The sequence below is a fragment of the Salvelinus alpinus genome, chromosome 34, assembly GCF_045679555.1.
Source record: "Salvelinus alpinus chromosome 34, SLU_Salpinus.1, whole genome shotgun sequence".
Taxonomy (NCBI): Eukaryota; Metazoa; Chordata; class Actinopteri; order Salmoniformes; family Salmonidae; genus Salvelinus; species Salvelinus alpinus.
In genome coordinates, this window is record NC_092119.1 from 10015714 (window position 1) to 10030724 (window position 15011).

The following is a 15011-nucleotide window of genomic DNA, read 5'->3' on the forward strand; positions in this document are numbered from 1 at the left end:
TATCTTTCCCTACATCCTCTTATCTTTCCCTACATCCTCTTATCTTTCCTTTCCTCCCCCTAGCATTCCCTTCCTCCCCCTATCTTTCCCTATATTTTTTATAAATCCCATAACTTTCCCTACATCCCATATATTTCCCTACCTCACCCTGTCTTTCCCTACCTCACCCTCTCTTTCCTTATATTTCCCTACCTCCACCTATCTTTCCCTACCTCCCCTATCTTTCCTTACCTCCCCCTATCTTTCCTTACCTCCCCCTATCTTTTCCTACCTCCCCCTATCTTTCCCAACCTCCCCCTATCTTTCCCTATCTACCCCCACCTTTCCCTAACTCTCACTGTCTTTCCCTTCCTCCCCTATTTTTCCCTTTATCCTCCTATCTTTCCCTACCTCATCCTCTCTTTCCTTATATTTCCCTACCTCCACCTATCTTTCCCTACCTCCCCCTATCTTTCCTTACCTCCCCCTATCTTTCCTTACCTCCCCCTATCTTTTCCTACCTCCCCCTATCTTTCCCAACCTCCCCCTATCTTTCAATACCTCCAATATAGTTCCTTATCTTTTCCTACCTCACCCTATCTTTACCTACATCCTCATATCTTTCCTTAACTCCCCCTATCTTTCCTTGTCTCCCCCTATCTTTCCCTATCTACCCCTACCTTTCCCTAACTCTCACTGTCTTTCCCTTCCTCCCCTATTTTTCCCTTTATCCTCCTATCTTTCCCTACCTCACCCTGTCTTTCCCTACCTCCCCTATCTTTCCCCACCCCCCTATCTTTCCCTGCCTCCCCCTATCTTTCACTACCTCCCCCTATCTTTCCTTATATTTCCCTACCTTCACCTATCTTTCCATACATCCCGCTATCTTTCTTTACCTCCCCATATCTTTCCCATCCTACCTCCTATCTTTCCCTACCTACACCTATCTTTCCATACCTCTCCCTATCTTTCCCTACCTCCCCCTATCTTTCCTTAATTCCCCCTATCTTTCCCTACCTCCCCCTGTCTTTCCCTACACCCCCTATCTTTCCTTAACTCCCCCTATCTTTCCCTACATCCTCCTATCTTTCCTTTCCTCCCCATATCTTTCCCTACCATCCCCTATCTTTCCCTAAATATCCCTATCTTTCCCTTCATCCTCCTATCTTTCCCTACCTCCCCTACCTTTCCCTAACTCCCACTGTCTATCCCTTCCTCCCATATTTTAGCATTCATCCTCCTATCTTTCCCTACCTCTCGCTATCTTTCCCTACCTAACCCTGTCTTTCCCCACCCCCCTATCTTTCCCTGCCTCCCCTATCTTTCACTACCTCCCCATATCGTTCCTTATATTTCCCATATCGTTCCTTATATTTATATCTTATCTTTCTCTTCATCCTCCTATCTTTCCCTACCTCCCATATCTTTCCCTAACTCCAACTGTCTTTCCCTTCCTCCCTTATTTTTCTCTTCATCCTCCTATCTTTCCCTACCTCCCATATCTTTCCCTAACTCCAACTCTCTTTCCCTTCCTCCCTTATTTTTCCCTTCATCCTCCTATCTTTCCCTACCTCTCGTTATCTTTCCCTACCTCACCCTATCTTTCCCTACTTCACCCTATCTTTCCCCACCCACTTATCTTTCACAACCTCCTCCTATCTTTCCTTATATTTCCCTACCTCCACATATCTTTCCATACCTCCCCCTATCTTTCCCTACCTCCCCTATCTTTCCTTACCTCCCCCTATCTTTTCCTACCTCCCCCATCTTTCCCTACCTCCCCCTATCTTTCCCTACCTCCAATATCTTTCCTTATATTTCCCTACCCCCCTATCGTTCCCTACATCCTCTTATCTTTCCCTTCCTCCCCCTTTCTTTCCCTATATTTTTCATAAATCCCATAACTTTCCCTACATCCCATATATTTTCCTACCTCCCCTATCTTTCAATACCTCCAATATAGTTCCTTATCTTTCCCAACCTCCCCCAATCTTTCAATACCTCCAATATAGTTCCTTATCTTTTCCTAACTCCCCCTACATCCTCATATCTTTCCCTACCTCCCCATATCTTTCCTTATATTTCCCTATCTCCTCTTGTCTTTCCCTAGCTCCCCTGTCTTTCCCTACCTCCCCTATCTTTCCCATCCCTCCCCCTATCGTTCCGTACCACTCTATCTTTCCCTACATCCAGCTATTTTTCGATACCTCTCTCTATCTTTCCCTACCTCCCCTATCTTTCCTTACCTCCCCCTATCTTTTCCTACCTCCCCCATCTTTCCCTACCTCCCCCTATCTTTCCCTACCTCCAATATCTTTCCTTATATTTCCCTACCCCCCTATCGTTCCCTACATCCTCTTATCTTTCCCTTCCTCCCCCTTTCTTTCCCTATATTTTTCATAAATCCCATAACTTTCCCTACATCCCATATATTTTCCTACCTCCCCTATCTTTCAATACCTCCAATATAGTTCCTTATCTTTCCCAACCTCCCCCAATCTTTCAATACCTCCAATATAGTTCCTTATCTTTTCCTAACTCCCCCTACATCCTCATATCTTTCCCTACCTCCCCATATCTTTCCTTATATTTCCCTATCTCCTCTTGTCTTTCCCTAGCTCCCCTGTCTTTCCCTACCTCCCCTATCTTTCCCATCCCTCCCCCTATCGTTCCGTACCACTCTATCTTTCCCTACATCCACCTATTATTCGATACCTCTCTCTATCTTTCCCTGCCTCTCCCTATCTTTCGTTTCCTCTCCTAACTCCCCCTATCTTTCCCTACCTCTCCCTATCTTTCCCTACCTCCACCTATCTTTCCTATTATTTCCCTACCTCCCCTTATCTTTTCCCTACCCCCTTTATTTCCTTACATCCCCCTATCTTTCCTTATATTTCCCTACTTCCCCTATCTTTCCCTACCTCACCTATCTTTCACTACCTCCCCCTTTATTTCCTAATCCTCCCCCTATCTTTCCTTATATTTCCCTACTTCCCCTATCTTTCCATACCTCCCGCTACCTTCCCCTATCTTTCCCCAGCTCCCCTATCTTTCCCCACCTCCCCCTATCTTTCCCTACCTCCCCATATCTTTCCCTACCTCCCCCTATCTTTCCTTATATTTCCCTACCTCCCCATATCTTTCCCTGCCTTACCCTATCTTTCCCTACCTCCCCCCAACGTTCCTTATATTTCCCTACCTCCCCGTATCTTTCCATACCTCCCCTATCTTTCCCTACCTCCCCCTATCTTTCCCTGCCTTACCCTATCTTTCCCTAACTCCCCCTAACGTTCCTTATATTTCCCTATCTTTCCCTACCTCCCCCTATAATTCCCTACCTCCCCATATCTTCCCTTACCTCCCCCTATCTTTCCCTACCTCACCTATCGTTCCCTACCTCCCCCTATCTTTCCCTACAGCCCCCTATTTTTCCCTTCCTCCCCCTATCTTTCCCTACCTCCCCCTATCTTTCCCTACCCCCTATCTTTCCTTATATTTCCCTACCTCCCCTATCTTTCCCTTACCTCCCACTCTCTTTCCCTACCTCCCCTGTCTTTATTTATTTACCTTCCCTATATTTCGCTACCTCCCCCTATCTTTCCTTACTTTTCCCTATCTTTCCCTTCGGCCCCTACCCCCCTATCTTTCTCCATCCCCCCATCTTTCCCTACATCCCCTTATCTATCCCTTCCTCCCACTATCTTTCCCTATATTTCCCAACCTCCCCCTAATTTTCTCTACCTCCCCCTATCTTTCCCTAGCTCTCCCTATCTTTATCTTCATCCTCCCCTAACTTTCCCTACCTCCCCCTATCTTTCCCTACCTCCCCCTATCTTTCCCTACCTCCCCCTATCTTCCTTTAATTTCCCTACCTCCCACTATCTTTCCCTATCTTACCTTACCTCCACCTATCTATCTTTCCCTACCCTACCTCCACCTATCTTACCGTACCTCACCCTCTTTCCCTACCTCCACCTATCTTTCCCTATCTTACCTTACCTCCCACTATCTTTCCCTATCTTACCTTACCTCCACCTATCTATCTTTCCCTACCCTACCTCTGCCTATCTTTCCCTACCCCCCCCCCTATCTTTCCCTACCCCCCTATCTTTCCTTATATTTCCCTACCTCCCCTACTTCCCCCCATCTTTCCCTACCTCCCCTCATCTTTCCCTACCCTACCTCCGCCTATCTTACCCTACCTCACCCTCTTTCCCTACCTCCACCTATCTTTCCCTACCTCCCCTATATTTCCCTACCCTACCTCCGCCTATCTTTCCCTACCCCACCATCTTTCCCTACCTCCCCCTTTCTTTCCCTACCTCCCCCTATCTTTCCCTCCCTCCCCTATATTTCCCTACCTCCCCCTATCTTTCCTTCCCTCCCCTATCTTTCCAGCTGATCTCACTTGCAACCATTTTTGGCGACCTCTTTACCGCTCCCTAAATTATGATTTTAACCAAATTATTTTTTGATATGTTCAAACATCTAATTGACAAGAATTCTGTACATCATGGCAAATCTATTGTGGCAATTTAACCGACACATTGTATGATTGTGAACTAATGTTGTAGTAGCCTACTGTTATAATTTTATTTGTTTCCTATTTATGTTGTCCATTCAAAATAACTGTCTTGTGGGATTAAGATGTCCTATTCTTCAATAATATATAGACTACTGTTAATCTCTTTTTGGGTGGTTTTTGACATTTAAAATCGGAGTCACTCTCTTTCATGCTCCAATGCGCTTCGTTCCGTTTGCTTCCGTACTGTTCTCAATTTCATCTTGTCTTTACATGTGATATTATAAACCTGTATATGTGATTAGTTTTGATAGGCTACAGTAGACTATAGTTTTAGGTGTAGCCTACTGTATGTCTATATTTCGGATTACACTTATATGTTGTATTGGACACCATTATCTATCGTGTTAATAAAGTTATTATTATTATAAAAACCAACGGTTGTTGATGTGGATGGATGTATTTCAGATACATTTTTTTGTATATTTTAATGTTACGGTAAAAATACATAGGCCTTTTGCAGTAGTAAGACAGTTATTCATATTCTGTGTGGTGCTTTTAGCTTATCAGCAAGCGAGAGAAGGAGGATGATTTTCATAAGCTGGCACTGTTCCCGAATGACTCGACTGCTCCCCCCTCTCCGCATGGAGAGAAAGAGAACTGCGGGTCTAAATTACGACGCCCGTTTTAATTTCCTGATGGTAGGAAGATGGAAAAAAAATCCTACAAAAAAGTCATCAAATTAAGATCCGACACCTGTATGTCTAGATAAATTAAAGGTTAAATGTAACCATTTTGACATATTCTAATTGTTGACTCACCACTCCACTCACAGAGGCCAAGATGCCTAGAAGTGATCTCCTCTGCTGCACCACCCCTATCGGCACAACAGGTGTTCTATTCAGTGACCAGGGTAACCTTTCACCTCCCTCAGGTACATCCACTATGTGTTTGATCTTGGCAATGGGCCCAACGTCATCAAGGGCAACAGCGACCGGGCTCTACATGACAACCAGTGGCACAATGTGGTCATCACTCGTGACAACAGCAACATTCACACTCTGAAGGTGGACGCAAAGGTAACCAGTCAGGTGGTCAACGGAGCCAAGAACCTCGACCTGAAAGGTAGAGTATATAACAGAGGTAGTACAGTGACCTGACAGGTAGAGTATATAACAGGTAGTTCAGTGACCTGACAGGTAGAGTATATAACAGGTAGATCAGTGACCTGACAGGTAGAGTATATAACAGGTAGATCAGTGACCTGACAGGTAGAGTATATAACAGAGGTAGTTCAGTGACCTGACAGGTAGAGTATATAACAGAGGTAGTACAGTGACCTGACAGGTAGAGTATATAACAGAGGTAGTTCAGTGACCTGACAGGTAGAGTATATAACAGGTAGATCAGTGACCTGACAGGTAGAGTATATAACAGGTAGATCAGTGACCTGACAGGTAGAGTATATAACAGAGGTAGTTCAGTGACCTGACAGGTAGAGTATATAACAGAGGTAGTACAGTGACCTGACAGGTAGAGTATATAACAGAGGTAGTTCAGTGACCTGACAGGTAGAGTATATAACAGAGGTAGTTCAGTGACCTGACAGGTAGAGTATATAACAGGTAGATCAGTGACCTGACAGGTAGAGTATATAACAGGTAGTTCAGTGACCTGACAGGTAGAGTATATAACAGAGGTATTTCAGTGACCTGACAGGTAGAGTATATAACAGGTAGATCAGTGACCTGACAGGTAGAGTATATAACAGGTAGTTCAGTGACCTGACAGGTAGAGTATATAACAGAGGTAGTTCAGTGACCTGACAGGTAGAGTATATAACAGAGGTAGTTCAGTGACCTGACAGGTAGAGTATATAACAGGTAGTTCAGTGACCTGACAGGTAGAGTATATAACAGGTAGTTCAGTGACCTGACAGGTAGAGTATATAACAGAGGTAGTTCAGTGACCTGACAGGTAGAGTATATAACAGGTAGATCAGTGACCTGACAGGTAGAGTATATAACAGAGGTTCAGTGACCTGACAGGTAGAGTATATAACAGGTAGATCAGTGACCTGACAGGTAGAGTATATAACAGAGGTAGTTCAGTGACCTGACAGGTAGAGTATATAACAGGTAGATCAGTGACCTGACAGGTAGAGTATATAACAGAGGTAGATCAGTGACCTGACAGGTAGAGTATATAACAGAGGTAGTTCAGTGACCTGACAGGTAGAGTATATAACAGAGGTAGATCAGTGACCTGACAGGTAGAGTATATAACAGAGGTAGTACAGTGACCTGACAGGTAGAGTATATAACAGGTAGTTCAGTGACCTGACAGGTAGAGTATATAACAGAGGTAGTTCAGTGACCTGACAGGTAGAGTATATAACAGAGGTAGATCAGTGACCTGACAGGTAGAGTATATACAGGAGGTAGTACAGTGACCTGACAGGTAGAGTATATAACAGGTAGATCAGTGACCTGACAGGTAGAGTATATAACAGAGGTAGTTCAGTGACCTGACAGGTAGAGTATATAACAGAGGTAGTTCAGTGACCTGACAGGTAGAGTATATAACAGAGGTAGTTCAGTGACCTGACAGGTAGAGTATATAACAGAGGTAGTACAGTGACCTGACAGGTAGAGTATATAACAGAGGTAGTTCAGTGACCTGACAGGTAGAGTATATAACAGAGGTAGTTCAGTGACCTGACAGGTAGAGTATATAACAGAGGTAGTACAGTGACCTGACAGGTAGAGTATATAACAGGTAGTTCAGTGACCTGACAGGTAGAGTATATAACAGAGGTAGTACAGTGACCTGACAGGTAGAGTATATAACAGAGGTAGATCAGTGACCTGACAGGTAGAGTATATAACAGGTAGTTCAGTGACCTGACAGGTAGAGTATATAACAGAGGTAGATCAGTGACCTGACAGGTAGAGTATATAACAGAGGTAGTACAGTGACCTGACAGGTAGAGTATATAACAGAGGTAGTTCAGTGACCTGACAGGTAGAGTATATAACAGAGGTAGTTCAGTGACCTGACAGGTAGAGTTTATAACAGAGGTTCAGTGACCTGACAGGTAGAGTATATAACAGGTAGTTCAGTGACCTGACAGGTAGAGTATATAACAGAGGTAGTTCAGTGACCTGACAGGTAGAGTATATAACAGAGGTAGTTCAGTGACCTGACAGGTAGAGTATATAACAGAGGTAGTACAGTGACCTGACAGGTAGAGTATATAACAGAGGTAGTTCAGTGACCTGACAGGTAGAGTATATAACAGAGGTAGTTCAGTGACCTGACAGGTAGAGTATATAACAGAGGTAGTACAGTGACCTGACAGGTAGAGTATATAACAGGTAGTTCAGTGACCTGACAGGTAGAGTATATAACAGGTAGTTCAGTGACCTGACAGGTAGAGTATATAACAGAGGTAGATCAGTGACCTGACAGGTAGAGTATATAACAGGTAGTTCAGTGACCTGACAGGTAGAGTATATAACAGAGGTAGTTCAGTGACCTGACAGGTAGAGTATATAACAGGTAGATCAGTGACCTGACAGGTAGAGTATATAACAGGTAGATCAGTGACCTGACAGGTAGAGTATATAACAGAGGTAGTTCAGTGACCTGACAGGTAGAGTATATAACAGGTAGTTCAGTGACCTGACAGGTAGAGTATATAACAGAGGTAGTTCAGTGACCTGACAGGTAGAGTATATAACAGAGGTAGTTCAGTGACCTGACAGGTAGAGTATATAACAGAGGTAGTACAGTGACCTGACAGGTAGAGTATATAACAGGTAGTTCAGTGACCTGACAGGTAGAGTATATAACAGAGGTAGTACAGTGACCTGACAGGTAGAGTATATAACAGAGGTAGTACAGTGACCTGACAGGTAGAGTATATAACAGGTAGTTCAGTGACCTGACAGGTAGAGTATATAACAGAGGTAGATCAGTGACCTGACAGGTAGAGTATATAACAGGTAGTTCAGTGACCTGACAGGTAGAGTATATAACAGAGGTAGTTCAGTGACCTGACAGGTAGAGTATATAACAGGTAGATCAGTGACCTGACAGGTAGAGTATATAACAGGTAGATCAGTGACCTGACAGGTAGAGTATATAACAGAGGTAGTTCAGTGACCTGACAGGTAGAGTATATAACAGGTAGTTCAGTGACCTGACAGGTAGAGTATATAACAGAGGTAGTTCAGTGACCTGACAGGTAGAGTATATAACAGGTAGATCAGTGACCTGACAGGTAGAGTATATAACAGAGGTTCAGTGACCTGACAGGTAGAGTATATAACAGAGGTAGTTCAGTGATCTGACAGGTAGAGTATATAACAGGTAGATCAGTGACCTGACAGGTAGAGTATATAACAGAGGTTCAGTGACCTGACAGGTAGAGTATATAACAGAGGTAGTTCAGTGATCTGACAGGTAGAGTATATAACAGGTAGATCAGTGACCTGACAGGTAGAGTATATAACAGAGGTAGTTCAGTGACCTGACAGGTAGAGTATATAACAGAGGTAGTTCAGTGACCTGACAGGTAGAGTATATAACAGAGGTAGATCAGTGACCTGACAGGTAGAGTATATAACAGAGGTAGTTCAGTGACCTGACAGGTAGAGTATATAACAGAGGTAGTTCAGTGACCTGACAGGTAGAGTATATAACAGAGGTAGTACAGTGACCTGACAGGTAGAGTATATAACAGAGGTAGATCAGTGACCTGACAGGTAGAGTATATAACAGAGGTAGTTCAGTGACCTGACAGGTAGAGTATATAACAGAGGTAGTACAGTGACCTGACAGGTAGAGTATATAACAGAGGTAGATCAGTGACCTGACAGGTAGAGTATATAACAGAGGTAGTACAGTGACCTGACAGGTAGAGTATATAACAGAGGTAGTTCAGTGACCTGACAGGTAGAGTATATAACAGGTAGTTCAGTGACCTGACAGGTAGAGTATATAACAGAGGTAGTACAGTGACCTGACAGGTAGAGTATATAACAGAGGTAGATCAGTGACCTGACAGGTAGAGTAAATAACAGAGGTAGTACAGTGACCTGACAGGTAGAGTATATAACAGAGGTAGTTCAGTGACCTGACAGGTAGAGTATATAACAGAGGTAGTTCAGTGACCTGACAGGTAGAGTATATAACAGGTAGTTCAGTGACCTGACAGGTAGAGTATATAACAGAGGTAGTACAGTGACCTGACAGGTAGAGTATATAACAGAGGTAGTTCAGTGACCTGACAGGTAGAGTATATAACAGGTAGATCAGTGACCTGACAGGTAGAGTATATAACAGGTAGATCAGTGACCTGACAGGTAGAGTATATAACAGGTAGTTCAGTGACCTGACAGGTAGAGTATATAACAGAGGTAGTTCAGTGACCTGACAGGTAGAGTATATAACAGGTAGATCAGTGACCTGACAGGTAGAGTATATAACAGGTAGATCAGTGACCTGACAGGTAGAGTATATAACAGGTAGTTCAGTGACCTGACAGGTAGAGTATATAACAGAGGTAGTTCAGTGACCTGACAGGTAGAGTATATAACAGAGGTAGTTCAGTGACCTGACAGGTAGAGTATATAACAGAGGTAGATCAGTGACCTGACAGGTAGAGTATATAACAGGTAGATCAGTGACCTGACAGGTAGAGTATATAACAGAGGTAGTTCAGTGACCTGACAGGTAGAGTATATAACAGAGGTAGTTCAGTGACCTGACAGGTAGAGTATATAACAGAGGTAGTTCAGTGACCTGACAGGTAGAGTATATAACAGAGGTAGTTCAGTGACCTGACAGGTAGAGTATATAACAGGTAGATCAGTGACCTGACAGGTAGAGTATATAACAGGTAGATCAGTGACCTGACAGGTAGAGTATATAACAGGTAGTTCAGTGACCTCACATTTATTTACAGATACAGGACTATAAAACATTTATTTGACCACCAGAACAGTCAAATACTTAGTGATGAAGCTAGACTGTCAGTACATGTTGGTGTCCGTGTCCTCTCCTCCTCCCTCCAGGTGACCTGTTTATCGCTGGGCTGGGCCCTGGTATGTACGGTAGCCTGCCCAAGCTGGTGGCATCCAGGGACGGTTTCCAGGGCTGCCTGGCCTCAGTGGACCTCAACGGCCGCCTCCCTGACCTCCTCCAGGACGCTCTTTTCCGCAGCGGGCAGATAGAGCGCGGATGCGAAGGTACACCCTCCCTCAAAACCATGTCCGACTCAGACTTCAACTCAAACTCAAACTACAAGGACAGTTCAGGCAGCACATTCTTTCTCCTTTTCTCCAACAGTACCTTCACCTCCCTCGTTCCTTACCCACCCCTGTCCATCCTACTAACCTTTCTGGTCATCTCACTCACCATCCTATGGGAATCCCAATCACAGCTGGTTGTAATACAGCCTGGAATCGAACCAGGGACTGTAGTGACACCTCTAGCACTTAGATGCAGTGCCTTAGATAGTATTTATTCATCTTAAATTATAAAGTAAGGGTTTGAAGTTGGTAATCTGATCCTAGATCTATGGTGAGGAACAACTTCAACCTTGAGCCCCAATCCCATGGTTTTGGCTAGATGGAGTACAGCTATGATCAGAAGTGATTTAACGCAGCAGGTTAGAAGAACATACACAGCAGGTTAGAAGAATTAACGCAGCAGGTTAGGATAATTAACATAGCAGGTTAGGATAATTAACGCAGCAGGTTAGGAGAATTAACATAGCAGGTTAGGAGAATTAATGCAGCAGGTTAGGAGAATTAACGCAGCAGGTTAGGATAATTAACATAGCAGGTTAGGATAATTAGGTTAAGGTTAGGAAAGGAGTTACGGTTTGGGTTAACTAAAATGCTACAGTTGTCCCCGATGTGACACAAACATGCAACTTTTGGTCCGTAGCTGTACTCCAACTAGCCACAACCCAGACCCAGCTCTTATCGGCCACGTTGGTCGCACGTTTATGATGTCATTTCAGCACAGCACAAAGCAGCGCTACAGTAACAAAAATATTGGTGTTTTAGGAGCTCATCATTATTGATAATTACAGTCATGTTTCAGAACGACATAAAATACATTTTTTTAAACATCTTAGTAGATAGCATAGGAGTGTTTCTGTAGGTACATCACAGGGAGCTACCAGTATATTAAACATTCAATTGTATGGGCATATACCATAATTGTTATGAGTTTTAATTTGTATTTTGTTCTGTATAATATGTACTTATCATAAATACAATTAGCTATATGTTGAAATAACACTATATGCCGCACATGTTAGAAATAGAATCACAGCTATTCTTACCAAGCAACAATACAGCTACAACATTTTTATTTAGCTAGGAAAGTCAGTTATGGACAAACTCTTATTTAAAATGACAGCCTACCAGGAGAACAGTGGGATTGAAACTGCCTTGTCAGCTTGGGGATTCAATCCAGCAACCTTTCGGTTACTGGCCCCACTCTCTAACCACTAGGCTACCTGCTGCCCCAACTATAGAGAATAAGAATTGTAATATCTATATATGGAGACATATGAAAGCTCCAGTCAGAAATGATACAAGAGCTTGTATGCGTTGTGTATGCAAAACTAAATTTCCATAGGTTTCCGTCAGTTTAGTGTCTATCTCAAATATTCCGTGTACATCAGGTTCTCAAATATTCTGTGCAATCAGGTTTTAGGTCTGGCCACATCACTGTTTCAGCAACATTGAAGGTTTTAAATGAGATCCACTGTGCTCTTGATAAGAAGTTACATTGTGTGTCTGTTTTTATTGATTTGTCGAAGGCATTTGACACCGTGGACCATGCTGTGTTAGTGCAAAGGTTAAAATGTTGTGGAATTACTGGTCATGCTCTAGATTGGTTTATAAATTACCTATCAAATCGTACACAATGTGTAATGGCGGATGGTTGTAAATCTGAGTCCATAGAGGTGTGCTCAGGTGTTCCGCAAGGTTCTATTTTGGGCCCACTTTAGTTCATTTTGTATATCAACAACATTGGGGATCTTATTGAAACAGAGGATGTTCATTTTTATGCGGATGATACTGTTCTTTATTCAAGTGGTAGTAGTTTATCTTTAGCTTTTGAAAATGCCCAAATAGCATTTAACATCATACAACAGAATCTGTATGATTTAAAGCTTATTCTAAATTCGGGTAAAACAAAATGCATGGTATTTTCAAATGCCAGGCATGTTACAAATCATGTCATTGCTACATTGGCTGGACATACTATAGAGCACGTTAAAGTGTACACATATTTGAGTGTGTGGGTTGATGATAAGCTGAGCTTCACTGTGCATGTAGAGAACTTGATAAGGAAGCTCAAGCTGAAAATAGGTTTTTATTACCGGCATAAGGCTTGTTTTTCTTTTGAGGCCAGGAAGGAGTTGGTACGATGTACATTACTGTCGGTTTTAGATTGTATTGATGTCATATATATGCAGGCCTCAGCCACTACCCTGAGAGCACTTGATTCAGTGTATCATGCAGCCCTCAGGTTCATTTCAAATCAGAAACGTCTAACACATCATGGTGATTTCTACAGCGCTGTTGGCTGGTCATCATTGACCTTGCGTAGCCTTAAACACTGGTATACACAGAATTGTTTCTGATAAGGCCATATTGTGTAAAATGCCATTTTATCTCTGTTCTTTTTTAGTCAGGTCAGTAAATAAATATAATTTACGGTCCCATTCTGATTTGCTTCAACAGTACCAAAAATTAGAACAGGTCATGGTAGAAATAGTTTTAGTTACTCAGCTCCGTGGTCCTGGAATTCTCTCATGAACATTTTAAAATGTGATGATCTAGTTTCGTTGGTGGAGTTTAAACAGTTGATCGATGTATATATCATAGAAGAGTGTAATTGTTTTTAGGCCAGCTGTTTTTAGTCAAGATGTTTGTGTTTTTAATGCAATATGTAATTGTTGTACTGTATGTGTGTTTATAGTTGTGTTTAATGTTGTGTGAGTGTATGTAAGTTGTTTTGTCTGAAACGTTGTCCCCCCTGCTGCTATTGGACCAGGTCTCTCTTGGAAAAGAGAAAAAACCTGTATAAATAAAGGTAAAATTAAAAAATATTAAAAATCAGTTAAGTGAGACGACGGCCTATTGAAATATGTTTACACTATAGCATCAAATTTCAATCCATTGAACAATTATTACAGCAATACTCTTGGCTCTTGACCTTGATCGTAAAAAAATAAAATAATTGTTTGTTAATAACGTTTTTGCTCAGTTTTCATTGATCATTATTGCTTGCATGAGAATCAATTTGCTTTATGTACATGTTTTACCCGGAGCGTCTTGTTTCTTTGTTCTGCTTCCAATTTCAACATCTCCGTTGTGTATTTATTGTTTATTTGTTGTTGTCTTATTTTGAAATTACCATATCAGAGAGCCACACATTTAAGTGCAATATAAACCTAATATACCTTGACATTTACATTTACATTTAAGTCATTTAGCAGACGCTCTTATCCAGAGCGACTTACAAATTGACATTATGACTATTATGGAGTATATATATATAACGCGATATTAATATCCCCATAAGTCTTCCCCTCATTACAGGTTACAGTGGATACACCATGATGTATGTGTGACTTTTCTGTTGTATCACATTCATATAATTTCTGATTTTTTGTAATTTTGTTTGTCCGTGAGTGGCTATGAGAATGTGTTCACATTTATGTTTTGCTAAATATTTGCCATAGTATGAATTTAACTGTCCAGACTAATGGCTGCCTAGTTAGTTGGGTGTTGGAGCACACAGTGCAACAACAGATGGAGTAGCGTAATCAAAAGTAAATGATTTTATTAACAGTGTTGTAGGCCCACAGTGATGACAATATTTACGAATTTGAAGTCCAGGTTTCAAGTTGACAGAAACAGACAGCATTAATGGTCCCAGAGTACTTAGTACTAGCAACCTAATGGCTACAAGGTCAAAACACCAACACAGACTCACACAACTTAATCCAACACTTGAGAGCTGAAGCGACAACACATTGTCTATACACAAACCAACAACTCCCCCAACTATCAGAATGGATTAGGCCAAACAATGTGCTGGAACTACACAGGTTACGCAACAAAGGAGAAACAGTAGGTGCCCACTCTCTAGAACACCCAACATGAAGTCTTTGTGGCTGTGGTAACCAGCGACGACCCCTAATGACCCGTAACTTTGCTGACTGTTGTAATTTAATGTAAAAGTCCACTGTTTGATCCCCGATTTTTAAACTGCATGACAATATTATAATTCAACTGTCATATTGATTTGTGATTGGTTGTGAATAGGGTAGGCTAGTGTGACCATGCTATTCACACCTGTTTTTTTTATTTATCTCAGCGCTAAGGCGTGTAATTAAAGATGGCTATTTATTCACGTTCAGATGAGAGCTCTCATTGTTGTATGTTTGCGATAGTGCTTCTTTACACTCACT

The 15011-nt window shown here is 42.2% G+C and overlaps 1 protein-coding gene across 2 annotated transcripts in view; it reads left to right on the plus strand.

Moving 5' to 3' along the window:
* The window catches only part of LOC139563439 (neurexin-3a-like), a 650445-nt gene that overhangs the window by 206156 nt on the left and 429278 nt on the right, over positions 1–15011 (plus strand). For both annotated transcript variants that reach the window (XM_071382111.1, XM_071382110.1), the window contains 2 exons: positions 5436–5626; positions 10582–10755. In XM_071382111.1, coding sequence (XP_071238212.1) covers positions 5436–5626; positions 10582–10755 — 365 coding nt within the window. The remainder of the gene's footprint in view (positions 1–5435; positions 5627–10581; positions 10756–15011) is intronic.